This window comes from Malania oleifera, chromosome 9 (assembly GCF_029873635.1).
Source record: "Malania oleifera isolate guangnan ecotype guangnan chromosome 9, ASM2987363v1, whole genome shotgun sequence".
NCBI lineage: Eukaryota > Viridiplantae > Streptophyta > Magnoliopsida > Santalales > Ximeniaceae > Malania > Malania oleifera.
In genome coordinates this window covers 2853207-2872439 of record NC_080425.1, presented here as the reverse complement: position 1 = coordinate 2872439, position 19233 = coordinate 2853207, and the positions used below count along the sequence as shown (strand labels likewise).

The window sequence follows — 19233 nt, the reverse complement described above, 5'->3', positions numbered from 1 at the left end:
GCATATTTGATTTCTAGGTAGCCTTCTCATATTTAAAGTATCGGTTTTGGTTTTAGGCTAAGAAATGAGCGATTACGTAACTAGTATTTCCTCATGTTACATCTCAAATTATTATGGTTGTTAATAAGTTTTGTTAATCAATGTGTTGAGTTAAATTCTGTTGAGCAATAAGGTGTCTTATCCAGGAAGCTCAATTGATCAATATCTCGGCCCTTTTAAATTGGTTGGTCTGCCTCTTACTTACCCTTATTAAAAACTAATTATATGGACATACAAACACACATATACAATCCAAAGACAACACAAACATAAGCAATAAACATAAGCAACAACCCCTACAGGCATGTCATGGTGGTAAAGCAGGCAGGGATAACATGAGTATCAGAGGTTTGATTCCCAGAGGTGACAAAGTCTTGTGCGCTTTGTAGCCCTTCAGAAGGTCCCATCTGCACGTCGTAAAAGATGGGCCAAGGGAGGGTGACCACTTCCCGAAAGTCAACCCAAGTGTGAATAAGCCGTGACCGCATTAGGGGGTCCGAAGGGCTCATCGATGATTGGGGTTCCCATGTAAAATAAAAAAAAAATCATGAGCAACAATTCAATGTATTACAGACATTTTGAGGTAATTCTTACTTATAATCTAATAGACAATAGTCATCTCCACATGATATTTTCTTGTCTCTCTAGCATAGAAGAGAGATACACGAGTCCAAGTATCAAAGGTACAAACTATTTATATTTAGAATTTGTAGGACCAAATCACGAAGCTTAAACCCTCCATTATTTTATGGTTCAATTCATTCAATGCTAATTGAGCTCCCTCTTCAAAAAGAAGATAACCAACACTAAAAGAAAGGGTACCTCCCCATCACTCTTATGTTTGAAGAAATTCAATCCCATAACCAAGATTACAAATAACTAGTAGCATATGACAACATCTCTCATATCATACAATAAATATTGGTGGATATTAATTAATACCATAAAATATCAACTTTTTTTACCACTCAATAATGCTTCTTAAAAAATTGATATTTGTATTTTTGAATTTTAAAAATAACAAATTAATTCAACTAATACCAATATGCAATGAAATTACAAATGGTGTATTAACTAGAATTACCACTAATCCATTTTCATACTAGTTGCCATAAAACCAACCTCCCCCCACCCCTTTCCTCCTCCAAAAAAATTAAGAAAAAAATTCTTCTTTTAATTAAAAAGTTATCTTATAATTACCATATCTGCAAATCACAAATATATAAATAATTTAATAAATTATTTTCATCTTAAAATTAAAACAAATCATTTTATCCCCTACAAAAAATATTAAATTCAAAAATATGAGGCAATACTTGTGTAGCTGCATGCCCCCAACTAGTGATAATAGAGATGATGATTAGTGTGGAGCTAAATGTAAACGGTTGTGAAATTAAGGTGATGAGATGAACTCCACTTTCTGTTTTCGCACTTGGTCAGAATGGATTAGAGGGAAGGAAAGAAACTAGTGAAAAAAAAATTCCTGCAATGAAGGAGAGCAGATGAAAATAAATTAATCCCCCTTAAAAGTGGGAGGAAAATGGTTGGCTAGATCAAATTGACAGATGAATTAATTTCTTTCCTTTCATGTTCCTTCTTTCAATCAAACAAGAAGGCAATCGAAAAACATAAAACACTTTCTTTCATTCCCTTCTCCCTTTTTGTACCTTTTCCTTCCTTTCCATTTTCTTCCTTACCAAACACAGGCATTAGGGACAGGAAGCAACCTTGTGAGAGAGTGTAGATTTTCAGCTAAAGAGGTAATTCCAAACATTAGATCAAATGCAGAGCTCAAATTCTGAACGCTCATGGAATAAAAGCCAACAGATCTGCAACAATTTCAATAACCAATATACAAAGAAGAAAAGAACAGCATAAAAGCAAAAATAAAAATAAAACTTGGAGAAGCCAACATATCAGAAATTATACAAAGAAATGGACATGGAGATTTGTGTCCCAAGGCTGTGAAGGGTGTCGCTGTTATGTAGAAGGCGATGACAACAATAGGTTCAAGAGGAAGCCAACCATGATTCCAATTAGTCCTACAAAAAGGGCAAATGTGAAGGAGAAGCCTGGATCACTTTTCCTGTATCTTCTCCTCTTCAGCATATCCTAGGAAAGAAAACAGAAAACATACACCGACACGTGTTAGATCTTGTTGCAAAGCACACCAACAATTGGAAAAACTCAGAATGGTTTCCTCTATAATCAGTAAAACTGGTCTGTAGGGTTGTAGGGGTTTGTTTTGATTGTTGTCATTCTGATTGATGCAACATCCTGGATTTTGTAGGCTATTATGCCATTTACCCGCCATTTAATATATTGGCGCTTACTTCTTCCTAAAAAACTGGCCTATAGGGATCTCAATACGCCAAATATTTGCCCTGGGCATGATGTTGTTTCCTCCCTCACACACACGAACCACAAAAGCCATACAAAAATCTAAACCAGTCAACTTCTTCCCTCGACTTTGTTATTAACCATATGGTCCTCAGATGTTCCAAAACAAAATATTACAAGACTGGCTTATACCTGCATTATAGATGCAGAATGTAGTTTTATGCCACATGATTTTTAAAAAAGGGGACACTGGGATATTGGAAGTAATCCAAATTTGAATACACAAGTTTCACAATAAATTTTAACCTTTTCATTTTTCACCGAGCCTTACTCTCTGAAGGCAGCTGTTACACCCTAAATCCGTATGTCTAGAAGTAAGAAGAATCTCTGCATAGTATCTCTAATCTCAGAATTGATAGTTTCTAACTAACTGCAGCAGCTTTTTTTCCCTTCTTTTTTCTTTTCCTTTTCAGGGGAGGGGGGTGGGGGTTTGGTTGGTAATATATGTTTCAGCCACTAACCAGTTCCTGTTGCAATTGCTGTGTTTGCTGAACAGCTGAATCTCTTTCATCCTTCAAGTGCTGCAAGGCCTGATTTTATAGATGAAAAAGTAAATAAAAATATAAGTAGATAAAAAAATAAATTCAGAAAAGAAAACTAACATTGCATCCAACAGAACATTAATCATCCTTATAACCCAACTAAGAACGGCTGAAAGGCATCAATACATCTGCCACCATAAAAAAATATTGGACTACTAAAATTCAAATGGAAAATGACAAACTATATATAAACAAGATCATGTTGCCCTTTTAATGTCAGCACTTCAAAGTAAATATTCTTTTTATGTAAAGCATCTAGAAATATAGATTATTACTCTTACAAAAATCAGCAAAATGACAGCACATAAATACAAAATCAGAGAACAAAATGACGGAATCAGCACATGGCTGTCCCCATATTCCAAGGGGGTAACAAATCTCATGGAGAGCCTGAGATGATTATATGTCAACAATGCTGTTGTTTGGAAGACTGGTGCAGAACGAACAGCAAAGGTTGGAGCATTAAACTTTGGGACAATATTCAAGCAAACCAAACAAAAAACAAAAAGAATGACGATGCAAATCGGGAACAAAGAGTATAACTCACAGAGTTGTTCTCGGGACTTTGTTTGGAGCTCCTCAATTCTTCATCATCTGAATTTCCATGAGCTGAGGCAGGCATATACACAACTTTAAGCTTGCACTCTTCAATTATCTTTCCACCATCCTTATTGAACTGGATCCAATGATAAGCATCATTTGCTCAGAAAAAAGTAACAATAATTTTATAATTTCAAAATGACATAAATAAACCAAGTAAAGAATGAGACTGTTCTCCAAGCAACACATTCTTACAGTATCCGGAGGAAGCTCATCGAGATCAGTATGTGGAGGCACTATCGTACTTTGTAAGAGAAATTTATCTTTGCAATGCATATCTGGAGGATATTCACTTTGGGCTTGAAGGGTGACTACAAATCCAGCAATGAATTGAAAAAATCACATATGAGGGAAGTCTTACATTGTAATAAAAAGAATATTACAAAAATCAAGAGCAGACTGGTACTCATTGCCTGAGGAAGTGGCCTAAGACAAATAAAAGCCAGCCAGCTAACACTTAAAAACTTAACCCTAAGGAAGATATCTCCTATAAGATGTCAAATTGGATAGCCATTTACTACTTTGGGCAAAGGCCTGCGACTGCAAAAGCCTTCTTTTCCTATCAAAACACTGAGAAAGTAAAGAGCAGCACCTCTTATGAAACAAGTGTCCCAAGGCTGTATAACCCCAGTGTTGGGTCGTACAAAGTACTTCTTTGGTGAAGTGGTTTTAACCTAGTAGAAAAAAAAGGAAGGAAGAAATATCCCTATCAAATATAATCAAACCAAAAAATTAAATCAGCATTTTTATGTGCAAAAACATTGTATGAATCATTACGGAAGCAGGGATACCTTAAAAGCAACATGATGTTCTGTATTGTTCACAACCTTCAGATCACAAAAGCTCTGTTTTTCCAGCTCAACTGTCCACGTGAATCTCAAATAAATAAACCTCATAGAGCTTCCATAAAAAATGCTTCGTTAAAAAAATATATAAACAAAGAAAAAACCCTAACCTGTCTAACCATGAACTCAGACACTGGTATCATAAAAATGCAAAGCAGATTTGTGCCAATAATTTCATGCTTTTGGAATTTGAATATTTCTGGGCCTATCTAAGTCCACCCAATAGTGTTGGCAACAATATGTCTCAGCACTAAGGGATCAAATGTTAATTGATTACTCCTCAATGAATCAAGTTCTCAAGTTATGAAATGGGCTCTGAACAAGTAACAGGAGTATTAAGTGAGCAACAGATGTCTTACCAATTGCAAGGCATTAAGAGAGGTATTAAGTGACATACTGCCTATATAGAGGCAATTAAGGGCAAACAAATACCCAAAAAGTTTTCATATAATTTTATTTGATTAATTCACTCAGATGCCCACCCCAACATGTCTTCTCAGTCTGTACAACAGGATTGGTTCACATGCTCATCACGGTTGTAAATATGCAATTCTGCAGTCATTTCTTCACCATAAAATGCTGCATTTAACTTTAAATTTTAACATTTATATTATTGGAAATTGGAATATGGATACTTATCTATGAGCAGTATTTACAATAGAAGCACTAGGTGTCCCATGTTCATAAGAGTTTACTAGTCAGAGCCAGTAACCAGCAACTATCTCCATTATGCATCACATTGTTACTATCAATCTAACAATCAATTGAAAACTGACATTGTTGCCATTTGATGACATTAAATGATCACAAGATGAAAGAAAAATGAGCAAGGTTGCTTCACTTGTTGTTTTATCTTTTTAAAAACCATAAGTTCATCCTACGATTCACAGAGGGCATCTATATCACCGCTGAATATAAACCAGTCACAAAGGCTATATCCATGACTCTCTACAACACGAGATGTTCTCACGTGAGAAAACTGCCAACCCAAGCACTTAAACTTCAGAGCCTGATGGCCAGAGAAAGAGACTACTAATGCAGGAGCCAACTCTGCATATTCATATGCAGCCACAAGCAAGTGCTTTTCTTCCAATCAAATTCTCATGCGCATGGTGTTATTGTACTGCTCAACTCAGCTTAACAAATCTTTGTCTCAAAGGTATGCTCAATAAGGCCAGCAACACAAACCCTATTTTGCAGTTGTATGTTAACGAGGCCCATACTTTCCATTAAATCATAGTTGATACCCTGCTTGCCTTCTCTAACAACCCAATCCATTGTCTTGCTTGACACCCTGCTGTCTGCTGCAGGAACACTAGCACAATTTTCAAACTGAACAATATCACTGTCAGTAATGCAACTACTGACCCTTGATGTGCATGGATTATCCTTTTCGTAGTCTGAAATTTATTCAAAGGGCACATAATAGGCTAAAAAGATGATATTCCAAACAAGAAAGAGCAAAGCAGCTGTTCAGCCAGAGAAGCCTAAAAGAACTACCCCCGGCTATATAGATTACAATATTCCAGTCTCTGAACAAAGAACCCTAAGAAACTCCTTTACAATCTGAAGTGAAGAGCAAGAGTGCATTTGACATACAGCACTCCCTCTCTCTCTCTCTCCAAAAGGGCATTTAGTCTTCTAGTCAACTTGGATGTATTCACCCCATGGATGAATACTTTCCAGGGTCCTATAAAGCAGCATAAAATGTCAAATTCCATTAAACTTTTCTCCAAAACCAAAGACCTCAACTACAAACTAGAAAATGACCTCCTAAATGCTGTAAAGACCCCAGACATTCCAAATCAAGAGAACATAATGATGGTCTTGCCAGTATATGTAAGCCTGTTTGTGAGGGTGGTTTGGGTATTAGGGATTTTAAGGAAGTAAAAAAATCATTGCATATGAAGTTTGTGTGAAAGTTGTTCACTATGGATAATCTATGGACTCAATTCTTTAAAACCAAGTATTTGAATAATAGACACCACTTGAGAGAAATAAAGCCAGATAAAGGAACCAGATTTTGGAGATCAATTGCTCTTATGATGAAGTATTAGAGCATGTTCGTGATCAAATTAAAGAAGGGTCGGCCTCTTTCTGGTTTGATCGATGGTTAGCCTCCAGTCTCCTTTGTTTTAAGGTTCAAGAAATCAGAAACCATAAGCTATGAACACGAGATTGTTGGGATAGGGAGGGATGGGTGGAATGTTGATTTATTAGTGGATTTGTTGGGTGAAGAACAGGCTGAGGAAGTAATGAACTCTGCTATTTCTTGCAAGGAGGGTCCAAATACAGTAATTTGGGAACCTTTAACAGATGGGAAATTTATCATGGAAAGTGCTTGAGAAATTATAAGGGAACGTAAAGAGGAATTCTTAGTTTCAAAATGGATCTGACATCCTATGTTGCCAAAACGGGTGTCAATTTGTATATGGAAGTCTTGGTTTGCTTGTCTTACGGTTGATACTCGTATTCAAGAAGTAGGTGTTCAAATGGCCTCTCAGTGTGATTGTTGTTCAAAAGCCAAGATTGAATCTCTAGACCATGTGTTTTGCACGAGATCTTTTACTCAGTAGGTATGGAAACAAGCAGCAGTGGCGTTGGGTGTTAGTTGTATGGCAATGAATACATGGAAAGTCAGAGTTAATTTCTGGTTTAGTTGGGCAAGACGGGTCTCACAGTTAGGTATTTTGGTAGGTCTCGTAATCTCATCATTTGGAGACTTTGGACTCGTCGATGTAGAGTTAGGATGGAATCAATTCAAGATTAGGTGAGACTGTGTGGCTTGATATTAAATATTGACTGAGATCTATTTCGGACAAGTTAACTAAATGTGCACCTGCTTCTTACACGGATATTGTAGTCTTTCGTGCTTTGAATATTCAAGTAAAAAATGTGAGGGTTCGTCTTCCTCATGTAGTCAGATGGTGTAAACCTGTGATAGATTGAGTTAAGTTGAATGTGGATGGAAGCTGTACAGGTAACCCAGGTAATTGTGGTGGTGGAGGCGTGATAAGAGATGAAAGACGATTATTTAAATCAGCTTTTTCCTCATTAGTGGGTTATGGAACCAATAATATGGCTTAATTGAAAGTGATTATTATAGGGATTAATCTATGCAAAGATCTCGGATTTGATCAAGTGGAGATTGCCTGTGACTCTGCTTTGTTGGTTCAGTGGATTAATTCTGAGAAGTGTTCGGTTTGGAACTTATGGGAATTGTGGGAAGAGCTTGTGTTAGCATTGAGAGACATACATTACAAAGTGGAACATGTTTACAGGGAGGCGAATCAAAGTGCGGATTTCTTTGCCAAGCAGGGTGAATCTGGTATATCTCGATCATATAGTTGCCAAGATGAGTTTCCACAGCAAGTCAGGTGAATGATTCGATTGAATTTGTTGGGATTTCCTTTCTTGCGCTCGTGATGCTTTGTACTGGTGTTTGTGAAGGTTGGAGTGGTTGGTTTATTCCTCAAAATCTTTCGGAGTTTTGTTTTTTTTTCCACTTATAGTTTGTTTAGTTCTTATTTATTTGTTTGCTTGTTGGTTATTGGTTTTTTGGTTTTGAATTAGTTGGTTAAGTCACTTTTAGATTCTTAGAGTTTGATTTTGTTTTCCCCAAGTCTCAAGGTTGGAACCACGGTATTCCTCTGCCATAAGTGAAGGATTTTCTAATAAAGAGAGGAGGTGCTGCCCTCTTTTTCCAACAAAAAAAGAAAAAAAGGGAAGAAAGAAGAAGATGGTCTTGCCAGTAGTGCTCTCAACATTCTCAATTTGGCTAAGTTAAACCAATAAGATGTAATGATAACAATTCACAGTTTTTCACTCATTGTTAGGGCTTAAGAATTTAAGACCACCCATATGCTTCTGCCCAGTCAAAAAGTTATGTATTCAGTTTGTTCATGAATTTTCAGCTCTGTTCTTCATGAATTTCTCCATGTCCCCAGTCCATTTAGAACATTAATCTCCCACTAACTCATATGTCTTCGCCAACACTAGTATCAACCAATATGCATAAACTGTGGACCCCTCTAACTTTGTTTTAGCAGCAAAACTTGAATATATTAAAGGAGGATGAAACCAATAAGCTACATAGAATATGCAACACCACCTGGGGCCACTAATTAAAAACGCACAGGCAAGAACAACAAACCCCGAGCAAACAACCAAAGAGCCATAGGGGTACAAACCACAGAAACAGAACTGGCAAATAAAAAGGAACACAGGAGGGTAGGGGTCGACTATGTATCTAAGATGGCAGTAGGACAGTGCTACAACTGAAAGCTTTTATTGTTGTTTTAATCCCCTCTCTAAGATCCACTCTCTTCATTTCATTATTAATTTTAGAACCATACAGATGAGGGTCTCTCCTAGATCTATATCCCCAATCTGTTTATCTGCTTTTTAATATGTTTTTATCATAGTTTTGACAATTAATAAGTTTATAATCTTCAAGCCCATACCACAGTATTAAAGAGTACAATGAATAATGTTCCTTCATTTTTATTCATACGTGTATTTCTCTCATTATTTTCTATTATTATTATTTGAATACAATGTTGTCTAAGACCCTTAGGCAACTTAACTAATTCGAGATAATTGGCCCACTCCTTTGATTCTCTCCAAGGTTTAATCTCAATGAGAAAGACTCTGATTTCTCCCATTATTTAAGTCAATGCCTTACTCATCCACCTTCATTCCATTTTAGAGAAATACACAATGCAATGCAGTTAAAAGTACCATGTCACTATCAACAGATGCAATAAATTTTTCCACAGCAACAGCTAGCCTCCGCGGCTCCACGATCTATATATGATCACTAACACACGACATCATAAAATATAATCCATTTCAAGCTATCTGGCGTCATAATCATCCACAAAATGCGACTAGGAAAGGACAGAAGAAACGAATCGCAATTAAAGCCTACCAACAATCATAGCAGAGAATTTAATCAATACAGAGAGGGGGAGAGAGCGTACAATGAAACTTGAGCTCGTCGGGATGAACAGAGATCAACTGGTTACTACCAGTCATGATGTTGGCCACCAGATCGATCCCAAAACGAATTTGAGAACAATCAAACTCTGTAATCACCAAAACCTGTCACATAGATACAAGGACAAACAATACAATAGCTAGCACCACCCTAATCCGTGCAATCTCGGAAGGTACACGAAGAGAGAGAGAGAGAGAGAGAGAGAGAGAGAGAGACAGAGGTGTACCGAAGAGGAAGAGGAGAAGAATGGATTGGGAAGAACATGTGGCGGAAATGGAAGGAAGAGCGCGAATTGCTCGGTCCAATTATGGTTCGATGATTAGGGCACGAAGATCGGTTCTCCTGTCCAATTTCCTCTCTCTTCTTCTTCTTCTTCTTCTTCTTCTGCAGACGACTCACCAGTGTCGCCACCCAAATTTAGAGAGAGAGGAGAGATGCTTCTGTACTGCGCAGCACCCGATCTATAGAGAGAGAGAGAGAGAGAGAGAGAGAGAGAAAAAGCTGCAGGAAAAGGAAGGACACGTGGCGAATGAGGATGAAGGTGACGCAGTTCAAAAGTGAGAGCTTGAGTGCTAGACTGGATCGTGGGGTCCGATGACGTGTCTCCGGACAGACAAGTCATCCGCTCATTTCCTTTTCGATAAAAATTTATAATGCCTTGTTGTGCCACAGAGGCATGGTCCACGTATTAATCAAAGTGGGGTGGCGTGGCGTGGCGTGGGATACTCAGATTATTAATTGTTATGCCTTGTTTGGTACGATCCAATAGATTATTTTGGGGTGGAATGAACTAAGTTGTACGACAAATATATAAACATTGAAAATCGAAAGTTCAATATGATTTTTAAGATATTTATTGTTTGGCAATTTGATCTAGTAATTTTTTCATAAATGATGCCACTTGATTTGTGTAATAGTAACATATATAATTTAAATGAACCATTTGGTAGATTTTTAATGATTATGAAATGATTTGACTCGAGTAAATAATTATTAGTTTAAAATTATTAAAAATAAAATATTTTATTTTATTTTAATTAAAAAAAATATGACATGGTTGGGCCGTCTAATTGAATAAATTTTCATATATTATAAATCTAACATGTGGGGTAAATGATCCATTTTCTAAGGACCAAACGCTTGAATGAAAGTAGGCCCCACTATTCAAGTTTTGTGGTTGCAATTTGTAGCTTCATTTATTTTTAAATTTTTTTTTATTAAAAAAGTACAAATTTGAAATTTTAAAATACGGTGGGGCAATTTTTAATGAATTGATGCCGTATAATTCCATTCCTAACTTAATTTTAGTGGCATTCAAAGAATTTTGTCGGGTTTGTTTGGATTAAGAATTTTGTTTGGGGAAAGGAGAAGAAGATAAGGAGAAAACTTATTTTTCCTTTTATTTTTCTTCCATATAAAATATTATCAAAAGTAAAAGTTTGTTTTAGTATGACTTAAAATTAGGAAAAAATAAATATAAATAATGTGCAAAATCAATTTTAATTCATAGATTTGGTATATTTTTTCATTTTTTTTATCACTTTTCTTAATACCTAAATATAAAAATATGGATTCATTGAAATTCTCCTTTCTTTTTTCTAGTATTTTCTAAGTTCCAAACGGAACCTAAAAGGTTTAGTTGCTTTTAAAATATTTTGAAATAACAAAAATTTTAATAAGTCAATGTTTGCACATTTAAATTTTTACACTAAAAAAGTGTTGATGCTTTGCACTAGCGCATGCTTCGCGTTGAGCTAATTTAATTCAAAAGCACATGCAATTTGATCAAATGAAAAAAAAAAATCTTGACCAATCCAACACACTCGGCCCAAACCTGTCAACCCTGGATGTCATTAGCTTTTAACGAACTACTTGTATTCCTCAAGAATTTATAATGGATATCAAACTACTTGTGTTAATGCTTGTATGGTTATCTGTTTAATTGAAGAAAAAAAGTAGTTCTTTTCATTATTATGTTTCGCTGCCTTAGATAATGTACCTTATTGATCTATGATATATGAATGTATCTTGCCTTTGTGATGTGTTGTTGTTTGTATTAATGCTTTCATGGTTGAGAGTAGTTATCGAGACTTACCTAGTGCTCATGTTTGTAGACTTGGATGTGTGATATCAGTTGACTCGGTAGGAGGAGAGCCCTCAATGAGTGCCACACGACCCTTAATTAAGTTTTATTTAAGGGTTCGTGATAGTTGATATCAGAGCACAATGTGTGCGGTCACCATGAGTGATAACATGAGAACTTCAAAGTTTGAAAAGACAGAACGCGTTGAAGCGCTTGATGCAAGAGTGACAAAACTTGAAACGTTGGAGATGAAATTCTTTGAACTCCAAGGGCTTGTGATGGAATTGTTAAAAGAGAAAGACGTGCCAATAGAGCTTGAGGCCACCGGAGAAAACACTAGAGGAAACCTTTATAGTGTATTTGAGCTTTAGGAAAGAATTGTGGAACTTGAGAAATTCATTCCATGCATACAAACTCTAGAAAAAAAAAAAAAGGCCAATAGAGCTTGAGGCCTTCTAGAGGAACATTGAGCAGTTGGAAGCCTTTGAGAATAGGCTAAAACACATTGAAGGTGTGTTTCCGTTCCTTACATCCTAAGAGGAAGAGCTAATAAAGCTAGAGGCCTCCCTATGGGAGTTAATTGACAATTTTTATTTGCTTACAGAAAATGTCAAAGAGTCCATTAGTGCCTTGAAAGAGGATTTAAAGGAAATAGGCAAGCTCCGGAGCATAACGAACCAGTTTCAAAGCAACTAGTAGGAGATGAGTGCTAAGTTGAACGCGAGGGCACAAATGTCTTGAAGGCCGATAATCAATACCATTAAGGGTTCTCAAATTAAGGTACCAGAACCTAACTATTATGGGGGTGCTCAGGTACAAAGAAGTTGGACAATTTCGTCTTTGACCTAGAACACTAGTTTAAGTGCTCACGGATTGAACTAAAAGAGGATCGAGTTAACATTGCAATAGTATATCTTTCTGGTGATACTAAGTTGTGGTGGAGAACCAAATGTGAAGAGATGCGACACAAACGGTATACCATCAATACCTGAGAGGGATTTAAATAGCCTTTGAAGGCATAATTTTATCCAAGAAATGTCGAGTATATGACGCGTTGCAAGGTGCATGACTTACAACAAATAGACTCAATAAGGAGTTATGTACGAGAGTTATAGGCCCTAATGCTTGACATCAAAGATATGACTTAATCTGACAAATTATTCAGTTTCCTTTGAAGACTCAAGACATGGCCAAAGAAGGAGTTGCAAAGGCAAGGGATTCATGACCTCCCCTTGACCCTCACAATAGCAGAAAGGTTAGCTGATTTCTCATACTCAACCCTCGTAGTAGTCGAACAATTAGATGATTACTCAGATATATAGTACACTAAAGAGGAAATATCCAACTTTTGCCAATAATGAATAGAAGTTCAATAAGGTGTATAGACCTAGAAGTGGGGGAAGTGACACGAGATCTAATAGCTTTTCGAGAGATAGAAGACCCTCAACAACTAGATAGTCAAAGGGCAAAGACACAGGGAGTGAGGACTATTGACCACTGATTTCTTTCTTTCTTTGCATAGGGCCTCATCATGTAGTAGAGTGTCCTGAATGGAAGTCCTTGAATGTAGGGACTCGAATTTGGAAAATAAATAAAGAAAAGAGAAAGGAAATTAAAAAGGATAAAACAGCAAAACTCGTTGACGAGGCTCCTTTTCTCGTCAACGAAGTCTCTTCTGTTGCTCGGCGACGAGATGTAAAGACTTGTCGACGAGGAGATACCGAGAGATTTTTAAAGAGTCTGAAATCTCAAGCTTGTCGACGAGGTCACTTACTCGGCCACGAGCGACCTTCTTCGACTCATCGACGAGAACTCTAACTCGTCGATGAGGCTGGTTGGGTTAACCTAGTTATAAATGGAATATTCATTACTTCCATGGTAAGTTATTCCATTTTCTCTCTCTCTCTCTCTCTTTGTAGGACACGAACCAACACACTCTCTCTCGCTAGGATTCCGTGCAGTCTGTTGCCGGAATCAACAATCCAACATCACTTGGTGGATTAGGTAGAGAATCTCTACAGTTATAGCGGATCAGATTTTCGATCTGAAGATTTTTGAGTTTTTTTTCCTAAAATCGAGGTAAGGATCTGATTCCATCTCTGATTCGGTATATATGTAGTAGTCATGATTATAGTGAAGTAATGTTCTTCGATTTTTAGGTTTCGGGGATCCCGAGTCATTGTTTTGGACCGCTCCGTTTGTATTTTTGTTTTGGGGATTAAGGTAATGAGATTTTTTTACATCAGTATTTTTAGAAAATTGAACCATTAGAAAGATGACTTATGCCTTTATGTACATTTTGACTGCTTGTTTGCAAAATTTTACCAGGTATAAGTGTTGTTTCTTACAATTTTACAGCTTACGATTTTTGGCAAAAATAAGGGTTTTGGCATATGAACTCCAAACTTTCCCAAACTACTTTAAATGTTTTAAAACTAAAGTAGGAACTGCTTATCACCTATGTTTGCGGTCTAAATGGTATTGTTTTGAATTATACACTAACTAGAGCGGTTTTTGGAAACGAATGTGACATGTGATATGAACTGGAACATACCGAACTGCTATATTTTTGAATGAACTATGAAAATTGAAATTCCATTTTGTTATCTGAAAATGTGGAAAACAGGTGCCAGTTAATCACCGAGTTTTAAAATGTAAAAGGGTTAAACCGAGAGCATGTGTGCTGGTTAACACCACTAACTGACAAAAAAGAAAAATGCATGAAAGATTGCATGATTGTGATTGTGAAAATACTGGAACTGCACAGGTTATTATGTTTTATTGTAAATTATATATATGATTGATTGAGACCACAACTTGTTACTAATGGAGTTGAAAGACACTCCAAAGGAGTTGAAAGATACTCTAGATCATTTGAGACTTTAAATAGCTAGAGGTGCGGTTTCATTGCTTACTGAGGTACAGTGCAACCACACATCTGAATCCGTGTGGGTATCAAGATAGTCGGCTTGCAGGAGTGTATGGGGCCACTGGTGAAATAATAGACCAGGTGGAGCAGTCGGACTATATTTGTAATGCTCGACAGTGCCTGCATGAATAGGGCTCTGTCAGAGTTATCAGCGCACAACCCGTGCCACTGGGTAATTAGGCATATTACTAAAAGTTCCAAAGCTAGTCATTGTCCTAAATTTTCATATACATGATTTAAAAAACTGAAATGGGCAAAGTCACAGGGTTGAGTACCGTGTAAAGGGAATCGTACAGTTTATGGGCCTGTACCCTACCTTAACTTCGGGGACTCTCGCTTGTAATGATGCCGTCTTATGTTTATATATCTCTGATAGTACTGTACTGTGTATGTAATACTGTGCAACTGTTTTTAGCTGGTATAAACTCATGTAGTCACGTGCTATTGTAATATCTTCCACCTCACTGAAAAGTGTCTCACCCCAATCTTACAACCTTTGTTTCAAGTTCTACAGGACGTCGATTCTAGTTCTTCTAGAGGGACTTTGGCGCACATAGTCTTGTTAGTGGACTTAAGTTTTTGTATTAGTACTAGGTTGTTAGCCTGATAGAATGTAGGAGGATGTAATATGTTTATGTTTTAAACATGGATTTTATGTACTGAGGAAAATACAGTTAGAACTCTGGTGTATGTCTAATAGAGCCTCGTAAGAATGTTTATGTTTTCAGTTGTCCATGATTACAGATATGACTAATATACACCCGTTTGTCCTTGTTTAGGGCGGGTTGTTTATGTATGTTTATCAGATACAGGTATTTCGTATGTGTAGTAGCACTCTGGATTCGTATAAAGGACAGGGGTGTTACATTGAATGCCTTGAAAGCCTTTTGAAAGGGAATAAAAGCCTTGAAAATAGACTCAAGAGAGAAGCAAGATATAGTGGGAGCCTTAAGGTTTCTAGGGAGTCGCCAAAAACCTAATTAGCGATAGAGATGTAAGATTCACTAGTGGATTTCAGGGAGAACTCTTTCGCTTTAATGGAACCAAGCCTTAATCCTTCCCTAAGCTACTGCCATAAAAAAGATGACCAAAAAGAACGCTTTAATGAGATGTTGGAAGAATACTGATAGCTTTTTGTGAACACTAATGAGAAAAATTATGTTTCACTATTAGATACAGCTTAATTTTTCTTTAATTTTACGAAATCTTCTTCAACTAATAAACGTTCTTTTGAGATTATGACAAGTCAACAATCAACTCTCCAACACACTTTAGATGGTCTATGTGGTAGAAATTACTCAAAAGCCTACCAATTCACAAACAACTGGGCTGACAAGGGGTGATGACAACAACAATTTGAAGCTAGAGACTTGGTACGTAAAAAAGTACCACTAGAAACATTTTGATTTCTTCGTGGCAAGGACAGAAGACTTCTAAGACGATATGAAGGCCCAATCAAGGTGGTGGAAAAAGTTGGACAAGCATCTCATTGACTTGAATAGTTAGAGTGGATGACGAGCCATAGGTGACTAGTCCATCCAATGTTTCATGTCAACAACTTAAAATCATTCCAGGCTGACGAAGAAAATTCAGGCCGACAGAAGTCAAGGAGATAACCCATTTCCAAAATGAAGACTGCAATCAGAGATGTCGAGGAGATCCATGCAAACAGAGTTGTCAACCAAAAAAGTCATCAACAAGAAAAATTGTACATGGTTAAGTGGATAGAATTGGTAGTAGACGGAAAACCTCCAACATCCCACGCAAAAGATTCAAGATTTTCTGAACTCTAAGAAAGTCACACTAGAATTCGAGGATTGAAGCTTCTTATAGCAAATCGACAAGGACGTTGATAAAACAAGTGGGGGAGGATGTTAGGAGGTGACAATGTAATGGGATAAATTGGGGGGGGGGGGGGGGAGGGGGGAAGATTGCTTTACATGTACTCTCCAGAAATTTATAATGGATATCAAAGTACTCATGTTAATACTTGTATGATTGTCCTTTTAATTGAATAAAATAAGTAGCCCTTTTCATCATTATGTTTCACTGTCTTGGACAATGATGTATCTTATTGATCTATGAATATCTTGTGTATGCATGTCTCTTGGCTTTGTGAAATGTTGTTGTTTGTATTGACAACTTCATGGTTATGAGTGGTTATCAAGACTTAACTAGTGCTCATGCCTCCAGGCTTGAACGCGTAATTATTGGCTAACTTAATTAGGAAAGAGCCCTCGACGAATGTCGCGTGACTCTTAATCGAGTCTTATTTGAGGGTCCATGCACCTTGCTTAAAGCAATTCTCCATCTAACCAACCCTCAACTTCATATTCTTGTTCGAGCATTTTCCTTTAAAATATGATGGTTTTGTGTTAATGGAATTTCCTAAATCTTTCACAGGCTTTTATTTTGGCAAATGAAAATATGTAAAGTATGGGCTAAAATTGTTTCATGGATTAAAATATCATTGTCAATAAATAACTAGAGTATTAAATTAATTGTAATTAAAAAAAGTACATATATAGAACATTTATCTTAAATAATTTAATTCTTGAAATTAAAAAAATTATGCATGGTTTTTGTTTACTTATTATATTTGTTCTGTACAGAATTTCTTAATTTTTCTTTTGTAAATAAAACTATATTAATTGTTAAGTTTCAAAAATGTCAATTTGTCACTAATTTTAATTAATTTTAATCCAAATAGTAATGTACAAAAAAAATCATGCCCCTTTTGAAACAATATATATATTTATGTAAATCTTTTTGACATCTTCTAAATCTCTTGGAAAGTATTTAATATCAATTATCACAAAATCATTAAATGAATAATGAACTTAAAATGATGAAAAATAAATATCTAGACAAGAATATAAGTTTAGGAAGGAGAGTTTAGGCGCAATGGTTAAGTTGTCGCCGTGTGACCTAGAGGTTATGGGTTCAAGGTTTGGAAATAGTCTCTTTCAAAAATATAAGGGAAGACTGCATACTGTAGATCCACTGTGGTCCGCCCCTTTCTTGAGCTAGGCATATGCGGGAGCTTTGTGCACCAGACTATCCTTTTTTTTTTTGTCTTTTTTTTCTTTTTTTACAAGAATATAAGTTTTGGACAATAAAGGTCTAATTATTTCACCACTTGATCATTAAGTGTCTATTTCAAACTTGGAAAATCTTAAGAAAAGGAAAGAAAAATATGAAAGAATCCACTTTTTCATCTTTGGTTATCGAGTAAAGTAAGAAAAATAAAATAAAAATTATACCAAATCAATGAATAAAAATATGATTTTACACCCCATTTACATTTGATTTTTCTTAATTTTCAATCATATTAAATTGAAGGACAAAAGACATTCACCTCCTCAGAGGTTTGACAAAATGGCAGGGACCTTCTTTGAGGTTTCAAAAATTCTATTTACCTCCCCTAAAGTTTCAAGAATTCTAGATACCTTTCCTGAGGTTTGCTAAAAAGACACAACCTCCTCTTGTGTTTTGCATAAAAGCAAGTCTTTTGAGGGGAGGTTTGTGTTTTTTGGCCAAATCTCAGCAAAGGTTTATGGGAATTTGTAAATCTCAGATAAGGCCTCCTGAATTTTTAAATCTTAGTGGAGGTCAGTGCCTTTTTACCAAACCTTAGGAGAGGTCAGTGACTTTTGCCTTAAAATAAATTTTCATTTTTAGTACTTGGTATAAAGGCAAAATATAGTGAAAAATGAGTTTCCTTCTTTTTTCCATTGTATTTTATTTCTATATAAAATACCATAAAAACTGAAAGTTTGTTTTTATATAACTGAAAATTAGGAAAAATTAATTATCAATAATATGTAAAATCATTTTTAATTCATAATTTGGTACATTTTTTTCTTACTTTCCTCGACAACCAAACACAAAAATGTGAATTTCTTGATATTTTCCTTTTCTTTCTCTAATATTTTCTGAGTTTTAAACAGGGCCTAAGTGAAAAAGAAAAAAGCTATAAAAATAAATTTTCAATTAGCAAATGATAGTCTTTGATTGGCAAAGAAACTTCCAAAATTCAATTTTTAATTAGCAAATGATAATTTTTAATTCACAAAGATTATTGTGATAAGAATGAGAGACAGATTTAAATGCAACTAATATTGATAACAATGATGAAATAAAAAAAAATTCAATATTACCTAAGTCAGAAGCATGATTAATTTGATGATATCACTTTGAGATAATTTGCTATTAAGTCACTCACCTTATGTTTGGAGAGCCTTTAGAGGCTTAGATTTATATTTGTGTGAATTTAGACAAAAAACAATACAAAGTAGTATTAAATTTTGTTTAAATCTACCCAAATCCAAATCTAAAGTCCAAGATAGGATTGCAAATGAACCAAACTGTTCATTAGAAGCTCGAGAGCTCGGTTCGATAAGAGCTCGCTCGGACTCATTTATTGTCTAAATGAGTCACAAACATAATTTTTAGGCTCAGAGAGGATTCGTTCGGACTCGTTTATTATGTAAATGAGCAAATCCCAAGCCTAATTTTTAAACTCAGTAAATAAACAAGTTGAACATGAGCGCAATTGGGCTCGACTCATGAGCGGCTCTATAACTGGCTTGAATGGACTCGTTTATTAGGCTTGTTAAGGAGCTCGCTAATCGACTTGGTGATAGGCTCGTTAAGTTGACTCAGTCCCAAGAGTCCAATACTGACCAAACTGCCCAAGAAGAAAGACACAAATTTTGACCCAAACAAAATAGGTGGATGCAACTGCTATTATTAGGTTATTTATAAAATTTAAGCCCCAATTTGAGATTAAACCT

The 19233-nt window shown here is 35.9% G+C and overlaps 1 protein-coding gene across 2 annotated transcripts; it reads right to left on the bottom strand.

Annotated features, from left to right (window-relative positions):
- Positions 1–1784: 1784 nt before the first annotated feature.
- LOC131164532 (vesicle-associated protein 2-1) lies at positions 1785–9890 on the bottom strand. 2 transcript variants are annotated; one of them, XM_058121797.1, is made up of 8 exons: positions 9652–9890; positions 9409–9529; positions 4373–4443; positions 4174–4255; positions 3777–3892; positions 3529–3657; positions 2901–2969; positions 1785–2151 (listed from the first exon to the last, which is right to left on the bottom strand). In XM_058121797.1, exons 2-8 carry the CDS (start codon positions 9461–9463, stop codon positions 2020–2022), a joined length of 654 nt encoding a protein of 217 aa, XP_057977780.1. In that variant the 5' UTR covers positions 9464–9529; positions 9652–9890; the 3' UTR covers positions 1785–2019. The 2 variants fall into 2 exon arrangements, with proteins under 2 accessions (XP_057977780.1, XP_057977781.1); XM_058121798.1 differs by having other exon boundaries at positions 9409–9513; positions 9652–9676.
- Positions 9891–19233: the final 9343 nt, after the last annotated feature.

What these genes read in the sequence shown, in the direction of transcription:
- LOC131164532 (XM_058121797.1), bottom strand. Translation starts at nt 9,463, where the DNA reads ATGACTGGTAGTAACCAGTTGATCTCTGTTCATCCCGACGAGCTCAAG. An exon ending in ATGAGCTTCCTCCGGATACT is followed by an intron (nt 3,658 to 3,776) that starts GTAAGAATGTGT and finishes CATTGGATCCAG; the next exon opens with TTCAATAAGGATGGTGGAAA. An exon ending in AGCAATTGCAACAGGAACTG is followed by an intron (nt 2,152 to 2,900) that starts GTTAGTGGCTGA and finishes TTTCTTTCCTAG; the next exon opens with GATATGCTGAAGAGGAGAAG.